Below are 26690 nucleotides of genomic sequence, written 5' to 3' on the forward strand. Positions count from 1 at the left end.
CCTTTCTCTCAGTTACTGTGTGGTCCTTAAACATATGTCCGACACCATATAACCGAAAATAAAACATGTTGATTGCGTCGTTAAAAAACCCATTTCATTTCTTCCTTCAAATTTGATTTATGTCATTTACAAAACATAATGATGACAAAGAGTAATTAAGGTTCTTTTGTTTGATCTTATACACCAAACACATTTTTTTTTTTTTTAAATGTTGTTTAGACTATAAATCCAGGTCCACCTAAAATATCCCATTTGGCTGCCGGACCATTACGGGGTTTTAGATAATTATATTTTGTGATAATATGTATGCTATTAAAAGAACTGTTTAGAGTTTGCTGCCGTTGTGGCATGTTTTTTCTTTTTCTTCTTCCTCGTCTAATTATACTTTAAATAATAAATTGTAACACTTTTTTCGATTTTATCTGGTTACCATATTATAACATCATGCACAAATGTGAAATAAAGCTCAAATGCACTTTTAAAAAGGTCGTGTGGGTTCGCTATGAACGGATATCGTCAATCGTATGCGTTTGATTCGTCGCCTGTGCCGCCATAGCTCTTCAAAGCACATACGACAGCCTGTTGTCAGTTTCAGTTAACACGTGCGTTTGCCGATTTCAAATTGTAGGGTTCGTCTAAAAAAATTAAAGATAAATCTTGCGCTGTACGAGAGTCTTTAGTTAAAACCGGTTTGATCTTGACAACGTATTATCGACAGTCGTACCTTCCTATTTCAGAATTGATATTTTATAAAGTGTTAGTGGAACTTTCAAAGTTTACTTTGTATACTAGTAACACATTAATCATGTATATATTTTTAAAATAAAATATACTAAAGTAGACAATGAACGTTTTCACTTCTTAATTTTACATGTTAAAATCGAGAAATTCAAATAAATATTATTTCGTTTGGAAAGGGTAAAGTTGGAAGGGGGGGGGGGGGGTAACGACATCAAAGATGAAGCATATTGATATAATAATCATCCGACCCCGTACAAACGTAAATACAATGTGTTGAGTGCGTCGTTAAATAAAACATATCCTATCCTTCCTTCCATCTGCTGTTGGATGTCTAACATTTGGTAATTTTGACATATAATCTTAGAGAGGAATCGATTGCATGTGCAGGGGGAGGATATTGGAGGTCGAAACCCTTAATTGCCCAAGCTTAAAAAAAATTGAAATGTATTTTTTGGGGGAGCAACCCCGCTGAAATCCCTGCACACGCGCCTTGGAAACCCGCTACATTAATTTTTTAGCAAGGGATTGTTTATATGTACCATCCCACAGACAGGATATCACATACCATGGTCTTTTTGTATACCCACCGATGGGGATCCATCCTAGACTGACCGCGCATTTCCAAAAAAACACCTTTGTAGTTCTAAGTAATGAATAAAAATAACATATAGTCTTGAACAAATGTTACGTAAATCGAACACAGTACCCTCTTCCTCTACCCCTTGAGCGTTACGTAATTAGTAACACCCCCTTACATGTAACGCGTATGCCAACAGCTGGCCACTGTCAAAATTGCAAGGCAAATCCCCCACTGTCTCCTGCAAAGGCGTTGTACCATACCTCTATAGATATAAATATGTTTTGGAGATATGAGATTACCCCTCAATCAAGACTGTTAAATTCGTTAAAATATTGCGAAATCTCACGTGATCTTTTGTTGGGGAATTCTATACTAGTAATAAGCAAATGAAAACCGAGATCGGTACGAGCCCGTCAAAAGTGTTCCACTTTCAAAAGCATGGCTTTGTTTTTGACCTGGATAAGCCAGCGTAGTGAAATCAATGCGGAGTGCGGCGTCATATATGCACCAAACGTAATTGGATTTTCTGTTCTATATGCTTAAAAATAATAATAAAAAATATTCCTGGGAATGTAGTCTTAACCAGTAAAAGTACACATTAAATTAATTTCCTTGATCGAAAAGTCAGTGTTGGTTGTCTTAACATAAGTAGTAGCCCTAACTTCACTTTACTGCTGAACACACACACAGGCACGTACGCGAGCGCGCACACACACATATACGCCTAAGCACGTACATACATACACGCACACACAAATACATACACACGCCTAAGCACGCACACACACATACATACTCACACACACACACACACACACACACACACACACACACACACACACATATATATATATATATATATATATATATATATATATACTAATGCATATATATATAGGTAAATGTAAATGTAAATGTAAATGTATATGTATATGTATATGTATATAGTGTGTGTGTGTGTATATATGAATGTGAAATAATACACTTGCACCAATGGTAATACTTTATTAAACAAGCAACTTATTGTGTCTGTACTTGTGCTTCATACATGAAAGGATTTCTGTTCATCCATTGTGTCTGTTTAGCTATTGCTATTAGTAATAGTTTAGAGTTACAGTGCTATGGCTACGATTAAACTAATGTTTTATTCAGCTATTACAAAGGTTAAGACGACCACAAACACCATACATATACAGACAATGGAATGCTAAAACAAATAATGCACTTATGTATTTTTGGTGTTTAATATATGTTTTATATTCTTTTAAACATTTTAGCAGCAACCTCTGGATACTCTAAAAATCTGAACGATAAAAAGTCGACTGAACATGATGATGCACTTATACCATCATTTCTATATCATTTATAATTACCTATATTTGACATACCTACCATTCTCTGTTGTATTGCAGACTGTCCCAGTCCTCCGGTCATACCAAATAGTAATCAACTATTTGCTGCATCAACTGTCGCTAGATCCCAAGGAACGTTCTTGCAGTACCGATGTCAGTCAGGGTTTGTAGCTGATAATGGTGTCACAGCTATCACCTGCCAAGAAGGCTCAACCTGGACTAACATAGTCTGTAAACGTGCGTGATTTTAAAACACATCTAGTATGAGTATAATATTAACTAGTATATAACTTGATTATTTTCTAAAAATCTACTGTGAGGTACAAATATACGAGGTAATATACAAAAACAACAACGACTTAAGTATTAGGTTTTATGCTCAAACACCGGAACACATCCTTCAGTCCTGCCCATCAAATAACACTGAGACAACAAACAAAAAAAACAACAAAAAAAAAAAACAAAAAAACAAAACAAACTAGTGGTATTATGTGGACCTAAAAGAGAAAATTTGGAGACCGGCGGCATCCCTTCGATGGACAGCAGACTTCCTGGTGAGAACAGCTGGACTGGAAGTCTGAGCTTGGGATCACAGAAGAAGAAGAGGATTAAAAAGCCCTTGCTCATGTGCAAGAAGTTTATTTTGATTACATCTTTCTCTAATCCTGGGATGCAATCAAATCAATCATCCATAAGATTCATGCTTACGTCCAATGAATGTTCAAATATGGCCAACTTGGGAATATTATATTAGATTAAGTGATGACATCACGTTAAAACTAAATATGGGTCTGTAGGAAATAAATATCTTTACAAATACAACTAAAATAATATATCAGTATAACTGAAAACTTCATGATTTTATTTTTGTGTTTAGCCTGGTAGTAATCTACTTGTTAGTAGCTGTTGTAAGAAATATGTTTCACTAACTTATGTTTTTTATTGTATCTTTGACAAACCTTGGCGAGCCATTGACAAACACAAGGCACCAAAGTTGTTCTTTGCAATGATGCAGTCATTCGATAACATTTCTCTGCACTATGCCTACCTATTTGCAATCATGTTGCTGCCCACTCTGTCTTGGAAGTAAATATAATAAAAAGAACGTGTTGACATTTCTAACAATTAAAACATTGCTTGCATAACCTGCTAGCATCCAAACAAGCCGTAACACATTCGGAGTCTCTCTTCTGTTATTGCGAGGCAATCCAGGCTCGTCTAGATAACCTGCTTACACCTTCATTGGATATCAATATACTAATTTCTATATCATCATCATCATCATCATCATCAAAAACAACAACAACAAAAACAACATAATTATCAGTATCGTCATTATTATAATTATCGTAGTCATCATATATATGTATATATATGTGTGTGTGTGTGTGTGTGCGCGCGCGCGCGTGTGTTTTTGTGTGTACGTGTATGTGTGTGTATTTACACACACACACACACACACATACATACATACATATACATATACATATACATATACATATACATATACATATATATATATATATATATATATATATATACTCACGGAAAAAAGTTCCTGTGCATGTATTGTACAAGGCATATATCTAACACTGATGAAGACAAACGCAAATTGATTACAGTAAATATTTATTGGTCATTTATAAACACTGTGATGTGATTTGCACCCATATGGCGTATCCACATGAATCACAACATGACCTTGAAAACGGTGAAAGTGATTTCGATATTCCTGAACTCAGTATCATGTATGTCCACCCCTGGCTTCTGTACAAGCGACGCAACGACGTCTCATTGACATCACCAAACGTTGCAGGAACACTTGAGGAATGCCATTCCAGATCTGGAGTAATTTCTGTTCCAAATTTTGCAGTGTTCTTGGGGGTTGAGGAAGACGTCATAGCCGACGTTCCATTTCATCCCATACGTTCTCTATCGGGTTGAGATCCGGAGAGCAGGCAGGCCATGGAAGTGTATTGATATTGTTCTGTTGTAGGAAGTCGGTCACAAGTCTTGCTATGTGGGGGCGGGCGTTGTCATGCTGTAACGTCACACCCGGACCGTTGTTGCGAACAAATGATACAACGTGAGGTGCTAGAATTTCATCTCTATACCTCAAACCAGTGAGATTACCACGGATAATGACTAAAGGGGTTCGCTGCTGCATACTTATACCTCCCCAGATCTGGACGTTTCCGCTACCGAACTGATTACGCTGTAAAACGCAAGCGTTGGCATAGCGATCATTCCGACGTCGGTAAACGCGCAGTTTGTTATCCCTTCCACCTTGCAGCTCAAATTTTGATTCATCGGTGAAGAGTAATGATGCCCATTCACGTCTTGTCCAGTGTAAGTGTTGTCTGCTCCACGCCAGCCTAGCATTACGATGACGTTGTAACAATACTGGGCGCCTTGCAGGACGTCTTGCCCTAATGCCACGTTCACGTAACCGGTCACGTACTGTCCTGGCACTTATTCGCCTTATGCCTGGGATGTCCTGTGCTGTCAACGTTGCCACTTGGAATCGATTACGTAAATGTGTATTGACTATGTATCGGTCTTGTCTTGGCGTCGTTACACGTGGTCGACCACTACGTGGTAAATCTCTAACGCTTTGCCTTCCTTGGTAACGTCTCCATAAACTCACAATTGTGTTTCGGTGGACGCCGAAACGTCTTGCAACATTCGTTTGTGGCACACCAGTTTGCAGCATACCAACTGCTCGTAATCGTTCTTCTTCCGTTAACCTTGGCATGTTTATTAAGTTTTAGGCGTCAGATTTGTTTGGAAAAACTATCCCCGACTTTAAGTAATTCTTTTTGTTACTTTGTGGCAGCAGTAAAATCAAATACCTACTTGTAGCAACTAAATATCGTGAAAAGCATAGTCACGTGACAATGAACGAACTGCACGTGCGTAAGCGCGGTGTGTTACAAAATATACTGGAGCCCGTTTATGTCATTATATTTGTCAAATTACAAACAATTTCAAACTTTGTGGTAGGTCTGGAACCAATTTATTTGGTGTACAGGAACTGTTTTCCGTGAGTATATATATATTATAATATTCTAGATGTATTTATCACAACACGTTTGCAGTGGTAAGATGGAGTAAAAACAAGGTTTGTTACATGCATGCTAGTTATGTATTTTGCCTTTTGGTTTTTTGGTGTGTTTTTTAACTATGTGCTACGTGGATATATCAGTTTGTGCATTGAATCTACTTACAGATAAAATATAAATTGAAACATATATACTTTACAAAAGCTGCCTATTCAAACAATATGATGGAAATTGGGCACCTTGGTCCAGGTCTTTGGAAACAACACATGTCAATATTATAATATTCTGGATGTATTTATCACAACACAAAATGTATTACGTTCGATCTCCAAATTCATCTTTGTTTCGTTCTTTCGTTCTCTTTTTCCTTTCATTCTTTTCTTCCTTTCCTTTTTCCATTCATTGACTCTTATTTTTGCTTCTTGTTTCACCGTTAACCCCATATATCACAGAACTCATATTATGTTTTCATATGCATGTGTATATCCAAATTTATTATTACTGTTATAATGTAATTATATATCTATATTATTCATGTTCTGTAGAATTGTTTGTCACATCATGACTGTAAGGTGGTGATATTAAGGTTCCATCCCTGACACTCCTGTTTCTGGGGAAATAAATTTGATTTTCAAAAGAAATATGAAAATCCATATATATTAAAAATTTATCATTATGACTGATGATGGTAGAAAAGAAAAAATGAGTTTAAAAGATTAAGGTCGGTAACAAACACAAATACTTTAAAATTAACTTGTGATGAAATGTCAATACAGTCTTAAGTACCGCGGTTCTTACCTTATCACCATGTCATGATCTGGTAATGTCATTTTTTCCTGAAATATTTCTGTTGGTGTGTAAATGTGTGTGTGCGCTCATTTCAGTAATCCGATCATGTTCTGAAGTGAAGGCGTGTAACAGTCAGTACGGAGACGGTGAATACTGGATTTACCCGGCTCCTTATGGAACTACAAAAGTGAAAATCTACTGTCACGGTATGAATAGCGGCTCACCCACCGAGTATGTGACTCTGAATGTGGTAAACAAGGCATACTATCCGGGAAAGTCTAGCCAAGAATGTGGGCCAGAGACATTTCCAGGGTGTTCCAATGGTGGAGGGGAGACGCACTACACGAAAATTCGTGTCGATATTCAGGTATATATGAGAGACATACTACATGTTATGGTTAGTATGAAAACTGACAGAAGCAACAACATCAATAGTAACTACACCAACATTAGTAACAGAAGCAGAAGCAGCACCAGCAGCGTATGATATCGTAGCAGTAGCAACAACAGCATCATTAGTTGTCGCAACAACAGCACTGGCAATACTAGTAGCATCAGCAGCAGCAACAGCAGCAACTGCAAAGGTAGCAACAGCAGTAATAACAGCAGTGGTACTAGTACAGGCAGCACTATTTAATTCAAAGCAGCAAAAGAATTCTCGCATTTCAAATCTCTGCATAAGGCAAAACTGAAGATATGTACTTTATTTTATACATGTATATAACCTAGTACTATTATCTATACATTTAAAGAAGCTGATTCAAACCTAACTTAGACACTATACATACAAATAATGTCATGATTGACAGATTCACATCTTTCGGGGCATGTGTACCTTTTTTTACATTACAATAGTAGGTGTTTGTAATATTATGTATATGAAGACTCCATTTGAAATGTTTGAGTTTGAAGTCATCAGTTTGATTTTGGCATGATGTAAAAAGGAAAGGAAAGCTCTTTTGGAAATTTAAAAACAAACTTCTAATGGTATATGCAATTTGTAAAAAAAAAAACACATTAAAAATAGAAACATAATAAATTGTCGAAATATAAATAAACAGTAATACTCACTAATAGGAAGGAAGGAAGGAAGGAAATGTTTTATTTAACTCAACACATTTTATTGACGGTTATATGGCATCAGACATATAGTTACACCAGTTGTAGAGCACTGACTGGAACAACAAACTCACTAATAGAGAAAAATGTTGTCTTCTCACGGAGTTTGATATTTTCTCGATTTGTTTTATCGTTTATGAAAAACGGATCTCCAACTAGTAGAGACGGATTAACAAAAGAATTACTCAAATATAGAGATCAGTAGGATAACCTAATCATTACTCTATAATGGGTGCCAGTGGACACACTTACCTACTCCGTCTCCTACTCCAGACACCACGACATGGTATTTTTCGCATATTGGAATATTCGCAAACGGCCTCGGTGATAGTGAGCGATCTGGCTCGCGACCGTCGTTTTATTAAAATAAAAATGGTGTTCACATTGAATTTAGTTAGGTCAGCGCTCAGTGACCAAACTTCTTGTAATGTCTTGTATAGATCCCTGTCAGTAGGCCCATTGGGCTATTTCTCGTTCCAGCCAGTGTACCATGGCTGGCATATCAAAGGCCGTGGTATGTATTACCCTCTCTGTGAAGTGGTGCATACAAAATATCCCTTGCTGCTAATCGAAAAGAATAACCCATGAAGTGGCGACAGCGGGTTTCCTCGTTCAATATCTGTGTGGTCTTTAACTATATGTCTGACGCCATATAACCGTATATAAAATATGTTGGTCAGTCGTTAAATAAATCATTTCTTTCTTTCTTGTTTTCTTTTTACCGAACCATACCCATTTGTGAGTATATGTGGGGTTTTGTTAGAGGTTGTGTTTTTTTGTTTTTTCTTTCTGGATTGTTAGTCTATATAATTTAATATAATGACTAACACAATATGATATATTCATATCACATTCTTTCGGAATTAGATAACTTTACAAATTAAGACGCATATATGTTTATTGACATGTAAGAAAACGTACTGTCGCGATACGTATGCATTTATAATAGCCATCAAGCATAAATATTTCAATAGTAATTTTACACTGTAAGTCGTTAAGCATTATATATCAATAAATAAAACAACAACCGTAATGCTCTAGTTTATTTTTCTGTTATTGTATCCTAAATTGTAATTTTACCTATCTGTGATATTTGTATTTTTGGACAGTTCTTTGCACTGTGTTTTAATTTAACTCTTAATTTTAATTTTTACATTGATATTTATCATCACTTCATTTTTGCATTCACCTTTGTTTGACACCCAATAGCCGATGTAGTCAGGTCTGTTAACGTCAAATTGGGGCTGTTTTGGGACGGGTTGGACAAAAGTACCATTTTTCCCACCAGAGACCCACACTGGTGTGTAGATTACAAAAATTCTCACGAACCAAATTTCCAACCAATAGGAGGCCATTATGATGTCAGTTTTTAAAAATAGCTGCTAGTATTAAACATAGCTCTATCCATGTAGCATACTGGTGGCTTTTAATCAAAAATATTTACTAATTTGTGTTTGTAATTATTATATCGTGAACTACATGCTCATAAGACTTACAATGAAAAAAATGTAATATACTAGTAGAATCTAAAGTTAGATGAAAAATGTGTAGAGGGCATGACATGACTTATCGTATATATGTTTTGCACACAAATCTTCAAATATAGTTATAATTCTTTGACAAAACAGAAATGGGTGATGTTTTAATGAACATATCATATGGATATTTCTGATTCAGTTTACTTTTAATGTGTACTAAGAATTCTTTAGAAAACAACTGTTTACGCCAAGTGCATCACATTATAATTTTTATGTACTTGAGTGAATTGTGCAAAAATGGTGTGTGAAATCGATTAACTGGTATTTACATGTTTAAAAAACCCTAAACAAACCCAGTGAATATAACTCTTAGCTATCTGTGTATGCTGTACCTAGTGAGACTATTGTCTTGCCAAATGCTAACCTCGTGTCAAATTCGCTATACTTGGGTTGGATGTCATGGAATACAGCAGTATAATCAAAATATTATTCTACAGTCCTGATCGGCATCTACCTTTTTCAGCATCAAGTGAGTGTAATAATTCGAGTAATAATTGTCCCTGATGTTATGTAGACCTGTTTTCAGAGGTACTTTGCTTAGCCAATATCTTAGAAAGCACATATCTCTTATTTGTCTAACTAATCATGAAGAAAGTAATTGTGTAATGTGACATGGCTAGCATCTTAATACAGGTATGTGGAACGACGTTATGATACACTCTACTACACTGGAAATAGCAGTCCAAAATCTAAACTGTGAAAGAAATGACAGAAGCATCTTCTTAACAGCAAACTCTTTTAATGTTGAAACTGTTGCTGTGTAGTATCTGAATGAGTGCTCAGTCATTAAAGTTCTGAGGATGTTCATACCCAGTGAAAATATCTTGTTTTCTGTGTATAGATTATTAGCATCTGGTAAAAGTGGGTATAATTTAATTTCATGATATAATACAGAAGGATCTATATATTTTCATTGTCTAGACTTAATTCGCTTATCTGTTATCACATATATTATTTTAAAACTTTCTCTGAATCATCAATGCAATCTCGTGTATTTAATAGCTTCAAAACAGAACATTTCTCTAAAAGGGATCACTATACGTGTTAACTGCTTGGTTAAAATGTAGAACTATATTGCTGGAATACTTGGAATGAAATACCTTTCTGGTGATTATTTTAGTTTATCTCCTGGTATGCATCCGGTTACAAATTCATACATGAGTGATCCACTATTTACGATAGGGGGAGGGGTGTTATGAATTTTCTTATTTGCCATTGCAGTAAAATGGTGAAATATTTCTTCAATTACTCTGCCCTTGTGGAAATCTTGCTTTATAGGATACATAATACACGTCAGTGACTCTTAGAGGTACAGGCAACCATCTACAGTAATTGTAGTGATCAATGCAAAGAAAACAGTCCTGTAATAGTCCTTTGGGCATAAGAGGTGTTGGAAGGTGATATATTAGAATTGTCCAAAACATTGAGTACCGTATAAGATTTGAGGTCACACTTAGTATCACTATATCCCAGTACTGAAGCACTATTGACGGACTCTTATTTCCATCTTCCAGCTTTATGAATGTTTACTTTTAGAAGACACATGCACATTTCTGGTACATGTTTGGTTGATGTTGCTTGTAACACGGGCCAGACATGCCCATCATATATGACTAAAATTAGTCAGTGATTCCAGCTGTTTCTGGGGCAGCTTCAGTCTATTGTGAACCTCTCGAGATATTACCGTAGGTATTATATGGCCACTTTTTCAGACAAAGACGAACAGCATATTGGTAAATTTGACTTCACCGTGGGTCAATAGCCCCTTCAACAGTAGACTCTGGAATATGGCAAAGAGTGGGTAATTGCATGGTAAAACAGGAATCCGAAAGAATTCAAATAGTTTGTAATATTATTCATAAAATCTATACCATGTTTCATGTATACCATGTTTATTCTCTTAAGAACCAATAGTAGAAGAGCAGAATTATTTTGATTTTAAAAAATGTATATAAGTCGCATACATTGTATAATAAAGTTGATCAATAATATAAATGTCTGAAAATTGATAAAAATTATTACAACTGCTATGGAATGCTCAGTATATATAATTCATGTATTTTCTATAGCTTCGAATAATAGTTGTATTTGTATGACAGCAACACTAGTAATGTGAGGATATTATAAACGTTTGTTTTCCAATAACTATATGCTGTATATGACATTTAAGTATATCATTACCGTTTTCGAAAACGGTTACCCTCGAAAACTAGTGAAATTTAAATCAGTATGATACGCCCACTCGTCACTAAGACCATTCATATCAAATATACTATATAATTTTACTTTGGAGTGAGGACAGACACTATATTAAGTGTTAAAATATATTTATAGGAATAATAAAGTGTCATTTCGAATTATGACGTCACAACAGCCACCCATTGGCCAGACTTTTGCTTTTGAGAATTGTTTTTATCTACACACTAATTTGAGTCTTTGGTAAAACAAAATTGCCACTTTTGTCCAGCCTGTCCCGCAAATATTTCTAACGGACCTCACTAATGTATGTTTGTGCTCGGGTGTTTTTACAAGTTCGTTCCTTTATTCATTCATTCATTCATTCTCTTTAAAAACTTTTTTTTCAGACAATGGAAGTGGACCGAATAGACAGCACATTTTCCACAACAGTTTTCGGCAGCCCCCAAAATTACGGCGAAGCAAATGATTGTTACACAATACATTATGGAGGCAAGAAACAAACGTGTGGTCCAAAGGGAACATTTAATATAGACACGACTGGAACCGGGCTAATTATCAAGAAAACGGTTAGTTTTCAAACTTGTAGTTCTACGTCGTGGGGATCGTTTAGTATGTAATTTGTTTTGCGTTGCATTGTTTTTCTTGGGTTTTTGGGGGGGAACATAGCTCAGTGGTAAAGCGCTCGCTTGATGCGTGATCGGTCTAGGATCGATCCCCGTCGGTGGGCGCATTGGGCTATTTCTCGTCACAGTCAGTGCACCATGAGTGGTATATCAAAGGACGTGGTATGTGCTATCCTATCTGTGGGGTGGTGCATATAAAAGATCCCTTGCCACTAATGGGACAAATGTAACGGGTTTCCTCTCTATGCCTGTGTCAAAATGACCACGTTTGTCATCCAATAGCCGATGGTTATAGGTTTTTATTTATATTTTTAAAATCGACGTCTAAACCATCATATTTGTAAATCATTGTGAAACATGTTCAGGAAGCATGTGTAGGTAAGACTATACCATATAAAATCCCATAGGCGACCATGTTAACGTTTGTATTTAAAGACACTATATGCAATATATGAACTAAACTATGACCCATAAATATCAGTACTACATCCTCTACCTTAAAGTATTAACTGAAGAAAATGCTACCTTTCATGGCTCAGTTTCAGTATAACCAGATGTTTTACAACACCCCTAGTTTCGCACAAAATTTGAGTACTTTTTTACAGGTACCCCATACATGTTTCAAGCACAAGGCTACTTGACACAGTTGTACTAAATGAAATAAAACTAATTTTTTTACAACCAACTGTGACGGAACATGCTCTTATTTTGTTTCGCCTGTGGCGATGTTAATTGTTTCAGAGGGCTGTGTGCACTTGGTTACATAATACCTCCGCGCGACCGTACCCCCCCTAATACACACTTAGACTAGGTGTGGAGGCCATGTGGCCAGTTGTTACGTAATACCTACGATAGTGCGGTGTTACGACCGTGATTTTTGGCGAACTAGGCGACAGTAAGTCTGGCCATCTAAGGAAAAATATCGTCTCTGGGAGTTGGGGCCAATTCACATGATAGGTGAGGTGCCCCCAGGTGATATTCGGGTTTGTAATAAATAGCTAGGAATTTAGATACATCGGGGAGAAACATAGGAAGGCTCCCAGGGAACGTTGTCCGTCTGGACTGGTAAATATGTGTTTCTGCTCTGTTGTATAACCTTGATGTGATTGATGTGACTTTAAATATTTTAATACTGTATTATACCAATATTATTTAGACAGTGTTTCCAGTAACTGACGAAGTAAATTGTAGGCTTCACTGTTCTAAAAATATAAAGCTTAGCCGATCATCCTAGAGGACCTAGGTAAACTGTATGTTATTGTCTTTATTGTGATAGGTACCAGTATTAATTCTGTATTACAAGGTTACTGAATGAGCAGTTAAGGGTTAATTAAAAATTAACCAAGTAGGAATAGAGTTGTAATTCCTTTATTAATTAAGTTCCCCTGGAAGCGTTTCTCACTTATTACACGTGTGGGTGTTGTGTCACGGTGAAGTGATTACAATATTGTGTAAACTAGACACCTAGTGATTAACTAATTAAGTGATTAGTCCGGGTTGTTATTATTATTGTTGTTGTTAATTAGTTAATTAACTGCGCCAAATATATTTGTCAGTATAGTATTAATACAGATTCCAAAGTGTATTGTGTTTTTGTTGTGTTTTCTAGTGAACTAAACGTGCTATAATAGCACATATTTATGTAAGATCGTATCTCTGATATACCTAGAGCCGAGCTACTCGGGTATACACTACCCGATACAGAGAGATCTAATAGATATACAGTTAGGAGAGATATTTGGATAATCGTGTTTTATTCAGTTACGGGTATTATAGGATCACCGTGACACCAACATACTCACATTTATAACCAATCACAGGACTTGTGGTGTTAACTTCTCTATCAAATGTTCGATGCACCTCGAACTTTGACCCAGCCGGAAAATATTTGGTTTAGTGCTACCTGTAGATTCCAATAAACGTGAACAACCATGAACAACCAACTGGATATTTTATGTCCATGTTTCGACTTCCCAACCAAGCTTCACGTTTAATGTAGTTATCTACCCTATATAAGCTATATTATGATCATGTATATCGTGTTTGTTTCATAAAGGGCAATTACCTTTGCATGTGTGTGCATGTATGTATATGTGTGCGTATGCGCGTTTGTGTGTGTGTGTGTGTGTGTGTGTGTGTGTGTGTGTGTGTGTGTGTGCGCGCGCATGTGTGTGTGTGTCACTGTATCTGTCTAAAGTTTGTTTGTCTTTTTTTGCATCCCTGTTCGTATATCTGCCTCAACAATGAGAAAGTTAATTTTCAATCAAAAAGTGTTGAAAATATTATCATCATCATCATCTTCTTCTTCTTTTTCTTCGTCATGTTTATTATTATTATTATTATTATTATTATTATTATTATTATTATTATTTATAGACATTCCTGAGTTTGCTGCATTGTAAGATGTTTCCGAAAAATTAAATATTTCTACAATTAAACTGACATATTAAATATATTTTCTTGTTTAGAATATCAGTCTCTGTATATTCAATGTCTTTCCAGTCGTCTTAATATTTGTAAGAAGCCCAAACTGGATTTTGTCTTCAGATAATTTCGTACGTACGAAAAAATATATTTTAGAAAATAAAATGAAACTTAACCTAGTAAAAATATTAGAACGATCAGAAACACGTTTAATATATAGCCACTAATATTTTATGCAGAAAAATATATTTTATATGTAATTCCAATCGTTAAAAAGTCTCTGTTAGTCGATAACATATTAAAAAATTGAAGCAAACTCGGGAATATCCCTTTAATAATATTATTATTATTATAAAATTATCATTATTCTGGTTACAGTTAACGTTTCCTGTGTCTGGTTGGAATGCCTGGGGCCAGACTGTCCGTAACACTGACGGGACAAAGATCGACTTACTGTGTGGAGGATGGTCTGGCGGGTGTGCACCAAGTGGAGCGATGACGTTAGAACTCGTATCGACTGGCAGCACAGGTACTCATGTCATTTTCGGTCAATGTTTTATCAGTTTATTCTCTCACTGTTCTAGACCAACTGTTGCAATAATCAAATTGCCGTAGTTCTCAATCTGATTAAAATTAGCTCTACTGGGTCTACCACCTGTAATAGTGGAGCTAATTTTAATTAGATTGCGTAGTTCTAAATGTGCTGAGGTGTCCTAAAGCAGACATTCGTTTCCATTCTTAATCTTATAACACAATGGTTCAGGTGCGGATGCGGGATGTTTGGCAGGGGGTCCACATGCAACTACTTAAATAGAAGTTGTATGTTAATGCCCCATAGAAACCGCTCCTGCGATATTGCAGTAATGGTGAAACCAAGGGTTCTGGCGCACTTCTGGCCCATTCATTTAGCATGGGGGAGGTGTCACCCTCTCAGCGTCACCCTCCCAAGAGGGGATGGTGACGTCACAGCCCAGATAAATTTTGATTGGCTTACTAATGGTGATTTAAAAAAACGGGGAAATACCATACCGCGCCAACTAACCAGGAAGTTCCCTTCATATATTGAACAGGTTAACAAACAAAATAAACAAAGACAAACAATATTGCTGCGTCTTCGACAAGAGTATTTTATTAGGTACAGCTTTCCTTAGCGTGTAAATGTACGACAATCCTTCGCTGTGTTAAAATAGGCACAAGCCGGTATGCGCTGGTGTTGACTGAATTACGTCAAATGCGAAGGCGGTAACTAGTGGTGTGTGCGCGCGCGCTCGTGTGTGTGTGTGTGTGTGTGTGTGTGTGTGTGTGTGTGTGTGTGTGTGTGTGTGTGTGTGTGTGTGTGTGTATTAAATTTTAAGTATATATTTGTGAGTATATAATATAAGTATATAATGACTAGACTCCTGAGTTTGCTGTTTACACTCAGAATGTAGACAGTATGCTATACTATCCAAATGCGATATGCTGAAACATAAAGAACTGCTGCTATCCACTGGCTGACCTACAAACATGACCCGAACTCGCGCTACCACAAAACAGTAGTCTGTATATCTTATAAATTGTTTTTAACTTAGGACTGTGTAATGACCTGAATATCCCTACAAAGTTTTTAGGTATAGGTTTTATAGTGTTAATAGTTTTACAACATTCTGACTGTGCAAAGCTAGACCGACAGGTTCAATGCTGTGTACTCCAGTGAAGGGACACTTCTACAGTCAGAGAGAGTCAAAACACGTCCATCCTCTGCAGCGGCTGAGAATGGACCAGTCCATCTATATTTTAGAAAAGGAGGGGGGGGGGGGGGGGGGGGGGACGGGGTTCTTTTTATTTTGTTAAATGTGTTTCGTTCATATTAAATTATTATATTTAAAATAATTTCAGTATATGATGAATGTGAACAGACATACCATATGATAACAATAAATACATTTATGTTATGACGACGCAGAAGTAGCATTAACCGTTCCATCACCCCCTAGATGAGATGGACTCGTCTAGAGGGTATATAAATCGAAAATTCACCCCATTTTGTATTACACAAAACTGACTCGTAAGAGAAAGGACGTCAAGTCATTTACTCATAAGAAGAAGGACGCCAGTTTGTGAAAAAAGTAGGTTTTATGAATATGTCTTCTGTTTCAAAATGAATATCCCTTAAACATACTAATTATAAGCATCTATACTGGAATCGACTGTGACGTCATGTCCGACTTCGTGAGACTGAATGGAGATGTAGATTGTCTTATGGGGAGGTCATCCAGTGTCCATCTCGATACATTTAAGTCACGGTAATGGAAAAGTGGCCCCGTCTCCTGCCATGGACCCAGCCCTCAATGTCCACACATGTCTCGAGATAGGAAGGAGATAAACTGGCTCTACTCATTCAAGGGTATTTTCTCATAAGACGTGACTCAAATGTAAATGTTATCCCATAGTGCAATAACCAATGTATTTATATAATCAGGTATTAATATAAAGCATGATGTGATATTTATAAGCATCAATACTGAAATCGACTGCGACGTCATGTCCGACTTCGTGAGACTGAATGGAGATGTAGATTGTCTTATGGGGAGGTCATTCAGTGTTCATCTTGATACATTTAAGTCACGGTAACGGAAAAGCTGCCCATCTCTTGACATGGACCCAGCCCAAAATGTCTACACGTCTCAAGATAGGAATGATATAAGCTGGTTCTACTCATTCATGGGGTATTTTCTCATAAGACATGACATAAATATAAATGCTATAGTACAATAGACACTATAGTATAATTATCCCATTTATATAAATAAAAATATATGTCTCGCATTTTTCTGCCAAAAGAAAAATATGTGGTCCACTACCGCAACTTGAAATTCTACATCTCCTTGGGCATGAAGATGACTAAGCTTTATCGACTGATGGCCTTTAAACAACTGCCAGCACCGAAAAAAGAAAGGCTGTCAAAAACGATTTTGACAAAAGACCTTTTTTAAACTGATGAACAATTCAGTTTTTGGGAAAACCATGAAAAACTTAAGGAAGACAGTGGATGTCAAGCTTATTAACAACAAGAAGAGAACATGCAAATTGGTGGCCAAACCCAACTTCCATGCCTTCTGCATCTTTAATGAAGATCTGGTGGCTGTCCACCTGTTAAAACACAGGCTGTATTTGAACAGACCAATCTACGTTGGATTCGCCATTCTAGTTGTGTCTACAATATTGATGTACAACTTCCATTATAACTACATCAAAGTGAAATATGAATCAAAAGCCCAACTCCTCTTCACTGTCACCAATTCATTCTGCTACAACATCCAAACAAAAGACATTTACCAAGATATGATGGAAGAACGACACCTATTTACACCTTTGACTATGGCATTAGCCATCCACTTTACAATGCCACAAACAAGAAGGTCCTAGGTAAAATGAAAGACGAAATGCATGGCATTCCTATTCATGAATGTGTTGGTCTGAAGTCAAAAATGCATTCTCTTGTCTACCAAGAGAAGAGCAAAATGATGGAGAAGAAAACAGCCAAAGGAATAAAGAAAAGTGTCATTAGGCACCAACACTATAAACAGTGCCTCTTTGATAAGGAGATCCACATGTCTCGCATGACACAGATCAGGAGCTATGGCCACCAACTGTACAACATCCAACTCAACAAACTAGGACTTTCCCCCTTCGATGACAAGAGGTATCTCCTTGAGGATGGTGTTACCTGTCTCCATTATGGTCACTGGAGAATTACCCAGAATGCTTTGCAATAAAAACTATAAATAGGAGAAGAATCATCAATATGTATTCATTCGTGAATAGGTTGTCAAGCTGATAACATCATGGGGAAGAGCTCCTGTTCTGAATGTGGGAAGTTGTTTACCAGAGAAGATAATATGAGGAGACATAGACAGACTTTCCACTCTCCTACTACTCCTCCTCCTTCTCCTCCTCATTTTCCTCCTCCCCCTCCTCATTTCCCTCCTCGTCCTCATTTCCATCCTCCTCCTCCTCCTCATTTCCCTCCTCCTCCTCCTCCTCAAGTGTTACTACATCCTTTTACGATGATCGTATCAGGGCCAACATCATGTAGAAAGACATTCCTGGTGTACAAACTGTTGAGAGATGGGAACATCAACCCAGCTCCCAAACACATCGTGTGGCTCTATAGATGTTGGCAGCCTCTGTATGACATTATCAAGACAACTGTAAGGGTCGAATTTGTCCAAGGCATGCCCAATGACTTGGAAAAAGATGGTTATTTGGATCCCAGAATCAGAAATCTCATTGTGTTGGATGACCTGATGTCTACACCTGGAAAAGACTCTCGTATCACCGACCTGTTCACAGAAGGAAGTCACCACAGAAATTTATCCGTCATCGCCATCAACCAGAACCTCTATAACAGCAAGGACCCGACACAGAGGATAAACTGCCATTACCTGGTGTTGTTCAACAACCCCATCCACAAGCAGCAAGTCATGACGTTGGCCCGACAGATGTATCCAGGACATACTGAAATGTTTATGCATCAGTATGAAGATGCCGTGAAAGAGCCATATCGTCACCTCTTTATCGATCTGAAGCCTTTGACCCCTGCTGCAGAACGATTACGACCCAATGCTCTGGACAAAAGAAGTAAAATTCCTGACACTGGAGAAGAGGTGATAAATTCTATAAAAGGGGAGAACAGTCAAGAGATGTCTCATTCTTATTCAGACCTTCAAAGTGAGCAGACGAAGAGCTCCCCAAAATGCATGCTTGTGATGATTGTGGATTACTGTTTCAGGATGTTCACGATCTGCAGGGTGTACACTACCAAATCAAATCCCATAGACGACAATAGTAACATATACGGCTAAAACTCCTACCTGCAACGTATCAACCGACATAAACGCCACGGATATAAATACTACCACCCCTTACACTTAAAGTGAATCAGAAAAAAATGGGGGTCAAGCTGCTCGTTTCTGAGATAACGGGTAGCGTCTATGACTACCCTAGTTTCGCACAAAATTTGAGTACTTTTTTTTACAGGTACCCCATACATGTTTCAAGCACAAGGCTACTTGACACATTGGTACTAGATGAAATAAAATTGCACATTTATTTTACCCAGATGAAACTATTATTTTTTACAACCAACACACTCACATTTATAACCAATCACAGGACTTGTGGTGTTCACTTCTCTATCAAAAGTTTGGTGCACCTCGAACTTTGACCCAGCCGGAAGTTATTTGGTATTGTACTACCTATACTGATAACATACATTTTTCAAAAAGTGTCCAGCTATGTGTCTTTATGACAACCAGGATCTGGTGTATTCTGACATAAACTGACAACCTCACTGAAACTGTTGTTTCTACAGTGCAACCTAATATAATGTACCCCTCAAAAAGCATATATATTGCATATAGTTTTGTACAAATGCAATATGTCATATTAAACAACAAAATGTTTTAAAATAAAACTCCTGAAGATATTTACTTTCAGTTGGGTGTGTGTACTCAGTTATATATGTAGAGACAACAAAGATAGTCAGAGTACCTCTACCCCTTTAAAGAATTCCATTAAAACACATGCACTTGATTGACCCCTAGATTATGAAGACCTTAACAGGCACATCAAAGAAATATCAGTATTAAAAAAATACACTGTCTGAGGAAGGAAACACAAACATGACTGTACCTGTATGAAGTAATGACTTAATGTCCTGAACATTAGTGTTGGGAGGAAATCCTGTATGCTGGGTGTGTGTGTCTTTAAGTTACCAGGTGTGGGAATTTCAAATCCATCGGCCATGCTGATTTTCATAATGAACCATCAAAACCAATGGCAGCCACCAATATTCCTGACTATATTTTATTTATAGCCTACTGTAGTTGGAGGTTTTAATAGTTGTGATATCTGGAATAATCATGCAGCTTTAACACATTTATTTTTGATTAATTACCGAAAAAAAACTATTTTTAAATGACAAAATTACCCGAACATCTATTTTCTTGCATTATTTTCTAATCCGGATGAATACAATATGTACATTAGATGTATTCCTACAATCTGTAATCCAGCATTTTATTTAGCTAGTAACATTAGGTAATACAGCTTTAACAATAAAATAAATTATCAACTTAATCCAAGGCAGATAATCAAATCTGAAAAAATTGGTTCTGAATCTAGTATAAACTCAAAATGCTTTTCATGAGAGCTAACTAAGTGATTATTAAGAAACAAAAATGATCTGGAGATCTAAGTATATGTTTAACAACCTTATTGTTATGTACAAATAAGAACAGAAGGCACAATAGTGACAACAAATTTAATTATGTTTTTGGTAAAGTTTTTCTTCAAATTTACTTTAAATTTTGCATAAAACTACAAATTTGTCTAAAATATAACTTAGCACCCTATAAATATTCAAAATGACAATAAAAATCAACTTCTTTACAAATTTGAGTTTTCAGAATTTCATACATAAAAAATTAACAATGTTAATGGAAACTAAAGACATTAACCCACTATTGGCACATGCTATTTTTAATATAAAAATAAATTGCTATTAAAATCTTAGTTCAGGTTGCCTATATATAATACCATATTTAAGAGCAGTTGTATATGGCAAGTCAAATACCATGTAAAAAGAAATTATTGAAATCTTTACAGTATGAATTATAGGCCAAAACCAACTTTTCTTCAGTGCTAACTTTGATTCAAACTCCATTCAGAGCCATGTACAGAGATTATTGTCAAGGTCAAGGTCATTGTGAACTTGCATGATCGAGTGATGGCTAATTAATCAACCAGTATAGTTTAATTAAATAAAATGACAAAATCATAATATTTTTTATTATGCACTGAATATGTGCTATAGGGTGTACACTACCAAATCAAATCCCATAGACGACAATAGTAACATATACGGCTAAAACTCCTACCTGCAACGTATCAACCGACATAAACGCCACGGATATAAATACTACCACCCCTTACACTTAAAGTGAATCAGAAAAAAATGGGGGTCAAGCTGCTCGTTTCTGAGATAACGGGTAGCGTCTATGACTACCCTAGTTTCGCACAAAATTTGAGTACTTTTTTTTACAGGTACCCCATACATGTTTCAAGCACAAGGCTACTTGACACATTGGTACTAGATGAAATAAAATTGCACATTTATTTTACCCAGATGAAACTATTATTTTTTACAACCAACACACTCACATTTATAACCAATCACAGGACTTGTGGTGTTCACTTCTCTATCAAAAGTTCGGTGCACCTCGAACTTTGACCCAGCCGGAAGTTATTTGGTATTGTACTACCTATACTGATAACATACATTTTTCAAAAAGTGTCCAGCTATGTGTCTTTATGACAACCAGGATCTGGTGTATTCTGACATAAACTGACAACCTCACTGAAACTGTTGTTTCTACAGTGCAACCTAATATAATGTACCCCTCAAAAAGCATATATATTGCATATAGTTTTGTACAAATGCAATATGTCATATTAAACAACAAAATGTTTTAAAATAAAACTCCTGAAGATATTTACTTTCAGTTGGGTGTGTGTACTCAGTTATATATGTAGAGACAACAAAGATAGTCAGAGTACCTCTACCCCTTTAAAGAATTCCATTAAAACACATGCACTTGATTGACCCCTAGATTATGAAGACCTTAACAGGCACATCAAAGAAATATCAGTATTAAAAAAATACACTGTCTGAGGAAGGAAACACAAACATGACTGTACCTGTATGAAGTAATGACTTAATGTCCTGAACATTAGTGTTGGGAGGAAATCCTGTATGCTGGGTGTGGGTGTCTTTAAGTTACCAGGTGTGGGAATTTCAAATCCATCGGCCATGCTGATTTTCATAATGAACCATCAAAACCAATGGCAGCCACCAATATTCCTGACTATATTTTATTTATAGCCTACTGTAGTTGGAGGTTTTAATAGTTGTGATATCTGGAATAATCATGCAGCTTTAACACATTTATTTTTGATTAATTACCGAAAAAAAACTATTTTTAAATGACAAAATTACCCGAACATCTATTTTCTTGCATTATTTTCTAATCCGGATGAATACAATATGTACATTAGATGTATTCCTACAATCTGTAATCCAGCATTTTATTTAGCTAGTAACATTAGGTAATACAGCTTTAACAATAAAATAAATTATCAACTTAATCCAAGGCAGATAATCAAATCTGAAAAAATTGGTTCTGAATCTAGTATAAACTCAAAATGCTTTTCATGAGAGCTAACTAAGTGATTATTAAGAAACAAAAATGATCTGGAGATCTAAGTATATGTTTAACAACCTTATTGTTATGTACAAATAAGAACAGAAGGCACAATAGTGACAACAAATGTAATTATGTTTTTGGTAAAGTTTTTCTTCAAATTTACTTTAAATTTTGCATAAAACTACAAATTTGTCTAAAATATAACTTAGCACCCTATAAATATGTCAAAATGACAATAAAAATCAACTTCTTTACAAATTAGAGTTTTCAGAATTTCATACATAAAAAATTAACAATGTTAATGGAAACTAAAGACATAAACCCACTATTGACACATGCTATTTTTAATATAAAAATAAATTGCTATTAAAATCTTAGTTCAGGTTGCCTATATATAATACCATATTTAAGAGCAGTTGTATATGGCAAGTCAAATACCATGTAAAAAGAAATTATTGAAATCTTTACAGTATGAATTATAGGCCAAAACCAACTTTTCTTCAGTGCTAACTTTGATTCAAACTCCATTCAGAGCCATGTACAGAGATTATTGTCAAGGTCAAGGTCATTGTGAACTTGCATGATCGAGTGATGGCTAATTAATCAACCAGTATAGTTTAATTAAATAAAAAGACAAAATCATAATATTTTTTATTATGCACTGAATATGTGCTATAGGGTGTACACTACCAAATCAAATCCCATAGACGACAATAGTAACATATACGGCTAAAACTCCTACCTGCAACGTATCAACCGACATAAACGCCACGGATATAAATACTACCACCCCTTACACTTAAAGTGAATCAGAAAAAAATGGGGGTCAAGCTGCTCGTTTCTGAGATAACGGGTAGCGTCTATGATTACCCTAGTTTCGCACAAAATTTGAGTACTTTTTTTTACAGGTACCCCATACATGTTTCAAGCACAAGGCTACTTGACACATTGGTACTAGATGAAATAAAATTGCACATTTATTTTACCCAGATGAAACTATTATTTTTTACAACCAACACACTCACATTTATAACCAATCACAGGACTTGTGGTGTTCACTTCTCTATCAAAAGTTTGGTGCACCTCGAACTTTGACCCAGCCGGAAGTTATTTGGTATTGTACTACCTGCAGAGACACGTGAAAACATGGTGTCCAGAAAATGGTGGGGTTCCTCCTTCAAAAAGAGCTAAATATGAAGAAAAGCCTGACGACACCCATGATGAGTGGGAAACAGCTGGACTAGAGTATCTGTGGCAGCTCACCTACAATTGTTATAAAGAGGAGATGGCTGAAGACTGTCAAAACTATTTGGACAAGGGAAAATCTGAACAATGGGTGGATCAAAAGATAGCCAAGTCATGGGAGCAGACTTATATGAATACATTAGCTAGTGCACTACTATTTACTCAGTGCTTTTCAGGATCCTCTCTGATGAAACCGATTCTAGCTAGAATCGAGAAAATGGAACGCCATACAGAGTATACTGCACTCAAAGAGAGAATTAAACCACTACTGAAGTCAGTAGCTGAGAAAGTTAGTTCTCACATTGACATACCAGATGAGGAATCAGACAAGGAGGAAGAAGCTCTGATGATAAAGATATCAGCTAGACTATATAAAACGTCTCCTTTTTAAATAAGTATCACAATTGTTGACACCACTCAAGAGTTAGGATCAGATCCAACCAACCCAGCTAGTTTTTCTGGTTCAGATAAACTGTATAGATATGTCAGAAGAGCCGGGAAGTATGTCATTAGCAAAAACAATATCAGAAAATGGCTGCAAAGACAAGAAGCTTATAGTTTACAACGCCCAATCAGAAGAAAGTTTGCCAGAAACAAGATTGTAATTACTGGAATTGATGACCAATGGTCAGCTGACCTCATGGACATGGTCCACCTATCGGTATGGCTCCAGATAAAGTCACTGCTGAGAAAGAAACCAACATTTGGTGGAAAATGTATTGATCCAAGGAAGAAGTGAAGTCAAAGAAGAAGCACTTCCGATTCAAGGTTGGCGATAAAGTGAGACTCACTCATCTGAGGAATGCATTCACTCAGGAATATGAAGAGAAGTGGACAGGAGAAATCTTCACCACCAGCCACACCCTATTACGCGGTGGACTACCTCTGTATCAAGTGAAGGACTACGATGGTGATGAAATCTTGGGAACCTTCTACCAGCCTGAACTCCAACAGACTGATGTGAAAGAAGACAATCTCTGGAAAGTCGAGAAGATCCTAAAGACAAGAGGATGTGGACCGAACAAAGAACACTATGTCAAGTGGTTGAACTGGCCCAAGAAATTTAATTCTTGGGTGAAGGCATCTGACGTAAATGCTACAATAATTGTATAGAAGCATGCATAGAATAGGATCAATATATTGTAAGGGTGGGCGCAGGACCCCCATGACCTGTGATCCACTCATGATGAACATGGGGAAATAAATAGTGGTAATGTATTTTTGTCTTATGTTATTTATTAATAGCGTAATAGCCATCTTTTATGTTAATACATGTCTTGGCATTGAACTTAGTGTTTATGGAATGGTTTCTTATTGTTTATGCTTTACTTGGTGCACAGTATGGAGGGGGTGTGCGTATTTCCTGGTTAGTTGGCGCGGTATGGGATTTTCCCGTTTTTTAAAATTGCCATTAGTAAGCCAATCAAAATTCATCTGGGCTGTGACGTCACCTTCCCCTCTTGGGAGGGTGACGCTGAGAGGGTGATACCTCCCCCATGTTAAATGAATGGGCCAAAGTGTGCCAGACCCCTTGGTTCCACCACTACTTATCGCATCATTGAAGCAATTTGTCCAAACTATTTGTTGGAACTAACAATACGGTTTTCAACCAAAATTTATTTAACAAATATTTCAATTAGCAGTAAAAACGGATTTTCTTACACGCCCGTATGATTGAACATCATTCGTTATTTTTTATAACACATACTATTAACACATACACTTATAATAACAATTTAAAGTCATACGACTGGCTGCTCTTGGGTTATAACCAGTCCACCGTTGTTTAAAAACGTATACCTCTCGTTTTCGCTCGTTAGATACGTTTTAAAACAACTCGTTGTATGATAAATGCTATCTAATGGCTACTCATGTACATAGTCTTTGCCCCAGCAAATCTAATCTACGTTTGCATGTGTAGGTTTTCTTTTAGCTCTGCATAATGTATTAGTAATTATCAAATGTCTATGATTTATATATTATTTTTGTTTTTATTTCAGTTCCATCCAGTTCTAGTGCTGTCGACCCGATGTGTTCCTAGAGTTATGGGTATACACGAAGATTGCCTCGTACCATTCCTCGTCTGTTTGCAGTTTGGTGAAAGATTATTTATTCAGCTTTCCAGACAATATGGTGTGACATGGCATTCAAAAGCTTACAACAATTAATCTAGAGAGAACGTTTTCTGGTTGTCGCTATGTAGATAAAGTGACAGCGAAACGAGTGCAATAGCGCATTGACGAAAGACGATTTTTGTCGTCATGATGAAGATATTCTGCCAACACTTCCCACAGAGAGACTTTGATGCACTAATTATGGAAGGATCACATACGTTATGCCAGATTCTACTACTGAATACATTTTACCTCATCTTATGGACCCGCTATGCTTATTTTTGAATACACAGTAGTAGTTTTTATCATCGATATATACCTATAGTTTAGAGTTAGTGGGTACTGGGTTCGTGGCTCAGTGTCTGCTCTAACAAACAACTTGTGCACAATGTATATATACTATATGCAATAAAATATGTTTCAATTAATGACTTCAAATGACTGGTCTATGTTTCCTGTCATTGTAAGATCCAATGTTTTCGAATAACAGAGCCCCTTTAACGACTGACATTACGTACTAAAGGTATTTACTTATTTAAAATGTCAATCTCTAAAGTATACTATTTGTTTTGGGCTTCTTTTTTTTTTTGTTTCTTCTTGTTTTCTCCTTTTTCTTTTTTCTTTTTACTTTTTTTTTTTTTTTTTTGGGGGGGGG

General features: G+C 36.4%; 1 protein-coding gene across 2 annotated transcripts in view; it reads left to right on the top strand.

Moving 5' to 3' along the window:
* The window catches only part of LOC121381969 (A disintegrin and metalloproteinase with thrombospondin motifs 20-like), a 37521-nt gene extending 11058 nt beyond the window's left edge, over window positions 1–26463 (top strand). Inside the window, exons 3-7 of one of the 2 annotated variants that reach the window (XM_041511407.1) lie at window positions 2734–2910; window positions 6620–6891; window positions 11767–11946; window positions 14806–14956; window positions 25922–26463. In XM_041511407.1, coding sequence (XP_041367341.1) covers window positions 2734–2910; window positions 6620–6891; window positions 11767–11946; window positions 14806–14956; window positions 25922–25962 — 821 coding nt within the window. In that variant the 3' untranslated portion in view covers window positions 25963–26463. The remainder of the gene's footprint in view (window positions 1–2733; window positions 2911–6619; window positions 6892–11766; window positions 11947–14805; window positions 14957–25921) is intronic. The other variant, XM_041511408.1, reaches the window with a different exon arrangement.
* Window positions 26464–26690: the final 227 nt, after the last annotated feature.

The sequence above is a fragment of the Gigantopelta aegis genome, chromosome 9, assembly GCF_016097555.1.
Source record: "Gigantopelta aegis isolate Gae_Host chromosome 9, Gae_host_genome, whole genome shotgun sequence".
NCBI lineage: Eukaryota > Metazoa > Mollusca > Gastropoda > Neomphalida > Peltospiridae > Gigantopelta > Gigantopelta aegis.